The sequence below is a fragment of the Strigops habroptila genome, chromosome 3, assembly GCF_004027225.2.
Source record: "Strigops habroptila isolate Jane chromosome 3, bStrHab1.2.pri, whole genome shotgun sequence".
NCBI classification, from domain to species: domain Eukaryota; kingdom Metazoa; phylum Chordata; class Aves; order Psittaciformes; family Psittacidae; genus Strigops; species Strigops habroptila.
In genome coordinates, this window is record NC_044279.2 from 51,541,313 (window position 1) to 51,549,777 (window position 8,465).

The following is an 8,465-nucleotide window of genomic DNA, read 5'->3' on the forward strand; positions in this document are numbered from 1 at the left end:
CCTGGAAGGACGGCAGGTTAGTGTTACAGCCATGGCAGGCTTACCTCTGGCAAGCTGTTGATGTCAGAGTGATGATGTGGGGAGGGACAGCCTCTGCACTATAAAGATGGGTCAATCAAATATAACTGAGGCTGCCCACCGGAGAGCAGGATCTACAAAACATGGTCCCCACCAGTTCGAGTCCTGCCGGCCTGTCTCTGCTTCCAACCCAACTGCGATCGGGCTTTAGTTTCATGTCAGCAATCTCTATTTGCTTTCCAAAAATAAGCCTCTGCCACCATGCTGAAGGGAGAAAAACAAGAAGGGCGGTATTTTTAGGGCCATTAATTCTGACCACGTGCCCAGGAGGTGAACCGGATGGCCACTGCACAAAGACTTCTCATCACTATGTCCTGCGAAGCCAGCATTCACCGGACGTTGCCTGCTTTCATTCTCCTAGGTTTTCTAACTGGGATTGCTTCAACACATCCAGTTGTAAGCAGAACTAATGGCACATTGCTGGAAAGAGGATGGCAATCTCTGTTGTCCAGGTCCATTGCTGGGATGTCAGGGGAGAAGTCAGATGGCAACTGGGAGAGTGACTATTTGCTAGGAATCAAGAGGCAGCGGAGGCTTTACTGCAACGTGGGCATCGGGTTTCACCTTCAAATCCTCCCAGACGGAAGGATAAGCGGAGTTCACAATGAAAACCAATACAGTGAGTTGCATCCAGAAATGAAATAGAATAGATGTCACTTAATTGCTGTGAACTCTAGTAATTACCCTTCACAGAATGCAAATGTTATTACCTAATATCATTAATCTGTGCTACATCTGTTGCCTTTTAAAAGTCTCTGGGATCAATAAACATTAGAACCCATAAGGCTGAAACATGTCACAAATGCTTAGACAAATTTAGATACAATTTATTTTTACTCTGCTTTACTGCACAGATGAGAAAAGACAAACCAGGTTGAAAATCTTCTCTCTGCTGCATTTCCTCACTTCTCACCTTCTCATTTGCCTTTTGAATGCGAGAGGTTGTCACTGAGCTCAGAGTGCCAAAGCATGGTTTTGAATCCTAGCCGACTAGTACTTCTGGGGCACTTGGGGCTTACTGTTTCTGGTTGCTTGTTCTTATGAGTGCTCTTCTGCTACTGGAAGACTAAAGAAAAGCATTAGTCCTATGGATTTGAAGTTTCTGTAGAGAGCAGTTGCTAAAATCCTTTGCAGCTAAGATACTATAGGGGACTTCAAAATGCAAGCCACACTTCTCTGAGGCTCAGTAGCTAACAATTTTGTAATTATAGCATATTAGACAGAAATAATTGGCTTACTGGAAAGCCCAAGAGTTTGATCAGATCAAAAGAGTTTCATAGAGCAAAATAATTATACAGCTTGTGAGTACAATACCGAAATAATTATTTTAAAATCCTACGGCATGTAGTAAAAAAGCCAGAAGTTTCTTTGTGTATTTCTGTTTTGCTGGACCAGGAAGATAATTCTAATAACAGAATATGATGAGTTCATTAGGGTTTTTAAATAAACAAATTATATCTGAGTTGCTTTTGTTTAGCTCTAAATTCTGTGATAATACTTCTTTTTTTTTAGGTCTCTTTGAAATATCCACTGTAGAGAGAGGTGTCGTTAGCCTGTTTGGTGTGAAAAGTGCTCTCTTCATTGCAATGAACAACAAGGGGAAGTTGTATGGAACGGTGAGTACAACTGCAAATAGTTTTTCAAGGATTAAACAAAGGCTGCAAAGGTTCTGTATGTTTTTTTCCTTCTGGAAATCCCTGATTACAAGCAGAGAAAATAGCCTTTCAAGTACAGGGAGCCTGCCCAGCCTGGTGTCATCAGTGTTATTTATTCCAACTGGCAGTATGGCTGTTAGAGACCTGTTATTTTAAAGCTTTCCAATAAGATTGTAGAGGGAGCACACTAGGAAAATAAATGTTCTGCAAATAGTATGGATTAATTAGATTGCTCAACAATGAAAGACTGAACCTTGTTGATTCCCTTTGTCTATAAAACAAAAGGGTGTGGTCTGCAACCCCCACCCCCAAGGTCAAGTGTGTGTGTATGCCCAAGATTGTGTGTGTGTTATGCGATTGCATGCATATGTGTGTGCATACAGGCTTGTGTAGGAAAGACACAATTAGAGCCATCTATACTAGCTACCATTAGTAAAATCATGAACACATGCTTCCCCCTACCAAAAACAACCACACCATGAAGAATAAATAGTAAGTCTACCCTACAAAGTCAACATACGCTCTTGGGGTTATTTTAATGACCAGTTTTGTGAGATCAGTCCAAAAGGGTGAGAAAACAATAATAGCTATTAACAATGGTATGCAGGTCATACTGAAATACCATCACCATCATCCTCATCTAGAAAGTGCTAGCTATGACATCTAAATGCAATTTAATCTCCAAGGCATGAGCAAGGCAACTCCAGTCTCAACATTCAGCAGAAAAAACGCTTGTTAGGAAGCAGGTTTGCAAGAGGCTGGCTTTGGGTGATAGGCAAAAGCAGTCCATCTCCAAGTAACGAATGGCACTGACACATTCGTGTCTTTTGCCAAGAAACAACAAAGCCATTTCCTTTGAAACAGCTGTACTTTCAACAAAGCATTTCAGTTCCTTAATAAAACACCAAATGTTGCAAATGACGCATAGCCATTCTTGAACTGACTGTTTCCTGCTCACACGGAGAATGACAATGGGAAGTTCTAGGGTTCCACACTAGGAATATTTTTTTAATCATGTCTGATTTCAAGCACCTAAAAAGCGCCACAAGTCCAACTGCTTAGCTTGGCTAGGCCTTTCTAAAGAAATGCAGTGTCTGTCTTCACAACTCTCTAATTTTTTTTCCCCCCAGTTTCATTCCATCTTGTTTATTTTCCTGGCAGCGTTCAAGGCCAGGTTGGACAGAGCCTTGGGCAGCATGGTCTAGTGTGAAGCATCCCTACCCACGACAGAGGGGTTGGAACTAGGTGTTCTTAAGGTTCTCTTTCCAACCCAAACCATTCTGTGACTCTATGATTTTCAAAGACATTTTTAAAAGCTTTAAGAGATGTGCATTTTCCCTTGCACAATGTAATGCCCTACCTTAAACTCTTACGAGCTTTGTTTGATGTTTTTATGAAGAAGTCTAAATAGAGCATCACTGGTGGTGTCTTGTGTGCCAAACATTTAATGTCAGGCAGTTATTCTGCTTTCTCTTTAAATTTCCTTGGTGCTCTGTGTTTGTCTCCTGCTTGTCCTTGCACCTCCTCTGTCAGATAACTCTCTCTCCTTGGATGTATGTGATGTGACATGAAGAAAAATAAAACTGTTTTCCCGGTTTAGAACCTGCTGCATGTCTCACTAGCAGCTAAATATAGTATCACTAATGATTTAAAGAAAAGATCTAGTGCTGATCTGAGGTCTTATTCAAATGCCTTATTCAAGCAAATACTTCTCCCTGGACAAGAACTGAAGGTTTTGACAGCCAGCATGTCGTTCTTTTATAGATTACAGGACCTCTTGCAGAGGGGAAGCGTGAAATAAAGCTGCGTCATTTGGACAAAAGGGCATGATGCTGACAGAAACTATTGCTTTTATTGCTTGCAAATAAAATGAAGAAATCTTACGATAAATTAACTTGATCTGTCACAGGAAGTGCACAGTCCATTATCCGGACAGGTGGCATCTGGGTTCATCTGACACCAAATTAGCACTGAGGAGGGAGATTTATTGTTGGATGCAGTCACTGCAGCACCACCTGTTGCACACTGCAACAAGCTCTTCTGTACTAACACTAGTAAGAGAAATGACTTGAGTCTTCTTGAGATATTTATTGTACCTGCTTTGTTCTTCCCCCCGCCCCCCGTCCTATTCTTTAGGCTGTTTTCCAAGATGAGTGCAAATTCAAAGAAACCTTGCTGCCTAATAACTACAATGCATATGAATCAAATGCTTACCGTGGTGCTTACATAGCACTCAGCAAACATGGGCGAGTGAAGAGAGGAAACAAGGTTTCTCCTGCTATGACAGTGACCCATTTTTTACCGAGAATATAAACATGGGCAAAACTGAAGATTAAATCCCAGGAAAAACTGTTTCAATTTGCACATGGGAATAATCTCCCAGGTAAAGTATTTATACTGTTCATTGAAAAAAAAAAATCTGTATATCTATGTGTATATTTGGATAAAAATATTTGTACTAGATTCATCACATAGCATATGTAATATAATGCTACTTCTCTTCTACTCTGTGCAAGTTTTACATGGCTGTGTGCCTCCTTTGGTGCTGAACAGAGAAAAATGCAAGCTGAATTGTAAAGGAAGTATTTGGAAGACATAGAATGGCTGTGGGTAATCATCTGATCAATCATAGATTATTTACTAAATAATATGAATTACCTCAGATAATAACCTTTCATAGTGAGCTGTTTACATATCATGGGCCAAATCACTAGAGGACTTTGCTTCATCAGAGCTTCAAGCAGTTCACTCCATCTGAATATTTGCCTGCACGTCCCGTTCTACACACTGTGTCCTGTCTTCTAAAGTCGTCAGTCTATGATACCGATCATTAGGATGCCAATTCCACAACTGTTTCTATACAAGCAAACTGTCTACTCCCAGAGTCCCTCTATCTATGAAGGGATTCTCCAGGATCTCCTCACATGGACTTGTTAGCAAAATGGAGATCTACAATCAGTTTCCCTTAGGAAGGGCCACAGGATAAGTGACAGATGGGCCTCAAATGCAAAATATATTTGGAGTTGGGGATTTTGAATGGCATTTTGTGAGCTTAGTTTAGATTCACCTCAAATACAAAAGTGTACATCTTTAGTATAAATACATATGTATATATATAGACATGGGATATGTGAGTGTGTACCTATGTAATTACATACTTTTAACGAATCAAACATCCCAGTCTTTAGATGCCCAGGTGCCTTTATATGTGTACACACAAGAAAGAACATAAATATTTAAGGACACTGTGTTTCATTTAGGCTGAACCTTGTTAATCTCTAAGAACTAGAACTGGTCTGCAGCATGCATTTTATTAAACATATGAAATTCATGAAAGCTTCCAGCAGAGGGTTATTTTAGAAAACTTCTCTGCTTTGAATTTTCTGCTTTGAATTTACTGCTTTAAGTATATTTGATTCTTCTCTGTCATACCTCACTGAGGTATGAGAAACAGAAGAAGAAGGAGGCTAAATAAGCACGTCTTCCTGTGTTGGGGTAGAGGAATTTGTGCTGTAATTCCAATTTCTGTCACTTGCAAAGCATCCATTTCAAAGACAACACAGCAAGCTGTATGAAATACTCTCCAAAGCTCTCCTAGGAGCCATACAAATGGTGCATAACATTGCCTTACTATTCTGACAACCTTTTTCCAGATCACCAATGAAGCTACATTCTCTGTGCCTTTGAAGGAGTATTTTAAGAGGCCCTAAGTCAATAGCCACTATAAATGTCAGTTACTAGAAGCCTTGGGATTCCTGCACTGATGGCGTGCTCCTAAATTTGAAACTAGATTCAATGCAATGTCAGAGCATGAGCATTTTCAGCATAGATGGACCATGCTGCTGTAGAAGTGAGCATCTGAGTGCAAGATAATCTCCCACATCCAGCCAAAATGTGGCTATGTCCAGCCTTGACATGCCATTCTATTTGCAGGGGGTGTCTATTCATGATGAATTTGAGCCTTCTGACATGCATGACAAACACTGTCAAGGCTAGGTCCTCAGTTGGAATAAACCACCCTTGTAAGACTACAGTTCATAGTTGCAAAAGATTTGGCCCAAAGAGCACACCTACAAGAATGTATCTACAGCCATGCTTTCTGAAAAGTTGTCAAGACAATTGTTTTGTGAACAGGATACAGTTTTCCAGCTCCTTTTGTGTGATTTATACTTGAATTTGTTTTGCTCAAGTGTAAGTGGTGACCACAGTGTAAATGATGAGAAAAGAAAAATGGAATACTGCTTACAGTACATGAATGGGACAGTTTGGATATGGCGAAGGAAAGGAGTTACCCTTCATTTTTTGGTCTTGCAGTATATAGAGAGAAGCTAAGTTGGCACACTTTGTTCATCCACAATGTGTGCAGCAGTTTGCTTTGGAAAGATGTGCATTTTTAAGAGAAAAAGCAGAATGGTTTGGGTGGGGAGAAAAAGTCAGAGGAAAGTTTGGAGGATATCAGATGGTTACATCAAGCTAGAATCTCCAGATAGGAAGACTACAGCTGTGCTCAAGTACATTAGCTGGTAACCTGTACCCTTGTGTTATATTCCTAATTGTCTTTGAAATTAAGTTTGAAGAAGGATTGAAAAGCACATGGATGTAGAAGAAATCATAGTTTGAATGCTGACACACAAGTTTGTTTCTGATTACCAGTGTCCTTAGGATAGGATGAAGTCTGTTCCCTCCTAAACCAGTGCAGTCAAGAGTCATTTATTGTTGCCAGTACTGATAAATAATGGGATAGCTGGCATAAAAGGTGAGAATTAGACTCACTGAGTCCATTTTGCACATACTGGTCAACAGCAAGAACAAACTGTAGACCAGGTGACAAGAAGTCTGTTTGGACACAGCCTGCAAGGCTGAACTTGTTCTTAAGAACTGCAGTCCCTCGTGGATGCAGATTTGGTGGGCATTTGGAAAGCCCCGCCAGTAACTCTGCTGAGTTACTCTTTACACTGCTGCTTTTTCCTTATTGTATATCAGTGCCAGCCAAACCAACATTGAAGTCAACACTGAAATCAAAAAGCGTCTCCCAGTGCCAGGAATCTGACTAATTCACTGAGGGTGAATCACATCATTGTCAGAAGTGACAATGAAAGATGCCATTGCCAGGAGTGATAGCTGTGTCAGGAAACCCCTCCAGCACAAATAGTGCAATACAGAAGTGTTCTGGAGTTTTAGAGTAGTTGGATATGCTACTTTGACAGAGATGAATGCATAGCAACTTTCAGGAGAGGAGTTACGGGAAGTGTTGACACATTAATGCAGATGTGCAAGCAGTCTAGGAGCAGCTCACAGTATCGGAATGCACTGTGGCAGTGTTCAAGAAGTGATGCGACTTGCCTGGAAAATGGCCTGATCCTGTTCTGCCTCAAGCTCTAGTAGCTAAATTCCACTTCCTCCTTCTCAGGCCATAATCACCTGCCTGGGAGAAGGAGGATTTAGGAAGACCACCACTCATTTTACACACCTCAGGATAAATTCATTGAGCTGGCAAAGAGGGAAAAAAAAAAAAACCCAAACAAACAATTTGTAAGCTGAATGTACATGATAAGGAGGCTGTAGAGACAATATGGGCATAGACTGGCAAACTCTCCAGCAAAACTTTATTTGAAAGAATAGTTCCATGGATACGTAACTACGTAAAAGAAAACTTATGAAAGTAAAGGAGCTTCTCAAATCAGAGACAAATTAGGAACCCATTATTGACAGTTCTTGTGTGGTCCCTTTCAAAGCATATATCATCTCAGTGTGCATTAATGTGGAGTCATGAAATGGGATACAAGCTTTGAAAAAATTGCTGTTGAATGCCCCACGCCAGCCTGTCTTGCCCATATTTTGCGCATGGGATTCTCCTGTGGAGCTGATACGTATTTTCAAGGTTTCTTCTTCTTAGGCAAACCCCATAATAATTTAAGACCTAATCCACCTCCATTAGAAAATGGTCTTGGTTGGAACTGAATCATGTTCTTAAATAATGTAATTTTCCCAAAACATGCAGAGATGCAGACACACACAGTGGGAAAGCAGAGTAATTTTTGTATACCTCACGAACTATTTCAATTCCAAGATTTTATTTTGCACAGTAAAATGGTGCCGAAGTTCTCACATTATTTTTTTTTCACTAAAATATACCTCATATTCTGACTCAATATGGACTCATAATTGAGACTGTAAATTTGCAAGAAACACAAAACTGTCTAATCGATTGTGAAATTGCTTCTATTTTTATATGTATGTGCTGCGCACAATAGTTTAATGTATTCATAAAATAAACTTTTATACATTGTTGGTAGTGTTTTGGCTCCAAATGCCTCTTAACATTTGTTTTTCTCCTTGCTTCAGAGTTGCTATATTAAATCCCACACAGAAGCGCACAGAGGTTTTGTTCATCACTAGAATCAGAGGATGTATTGGTACATTCAAAATTACGGTAGACTTTTGTGTTTTTCAGACTCCTTGCCTAGGAAGTCATAGGGGAGTTGTGCTTGTTGTAGTAAACCTGGGAGTTTCACAGAAGAGAAGGAAAACAAAAATGCAATCTGATTAAAGATGAGCTATTGTAGTCACCTGTCTAAATTCCAGTGATTTTACCTGGGGATGTCCTAGTGCTTCTCTCCTGTTGCTAGTGCCCTTCAGTGTGTAGCTGCCCATGCATATCCCTTACTTCATTACATAAGAAAGGCCTTTTTTTCCTAAATGGCATTTCTTCTTGCTAACTTGGGAGAGCAG

The 8,465-nt window shown here is 40.2% G+C and overlaps 1 protein-coding gene across 1 annotated transcript; it reads left to right on the forward strand.

The window, feature by feature from the left end:
- Nucleotides 1–357: 357 nt before the first annotated feature.
- On the forward strand, nucleotides 358–4,046 carry FGF6 (fibroblast growth factor 6). Its single transcript, XM_030480339.1, has 3 exons — nucleotides 358–697; nucleotides 1,591–1,694; nucleotides 3,870–4,046. The coding sequence occupies exons 1-3, from the start codon at nucleotides 358–360 to the stop codon at nucleotides 4,044–4,046; spliced, it is 621 nt and encodes a 206-aa protein (XP_030336199.1).
- Nucleotides 4,047–8,465: the final 4,419 nt, after the last annotated feature.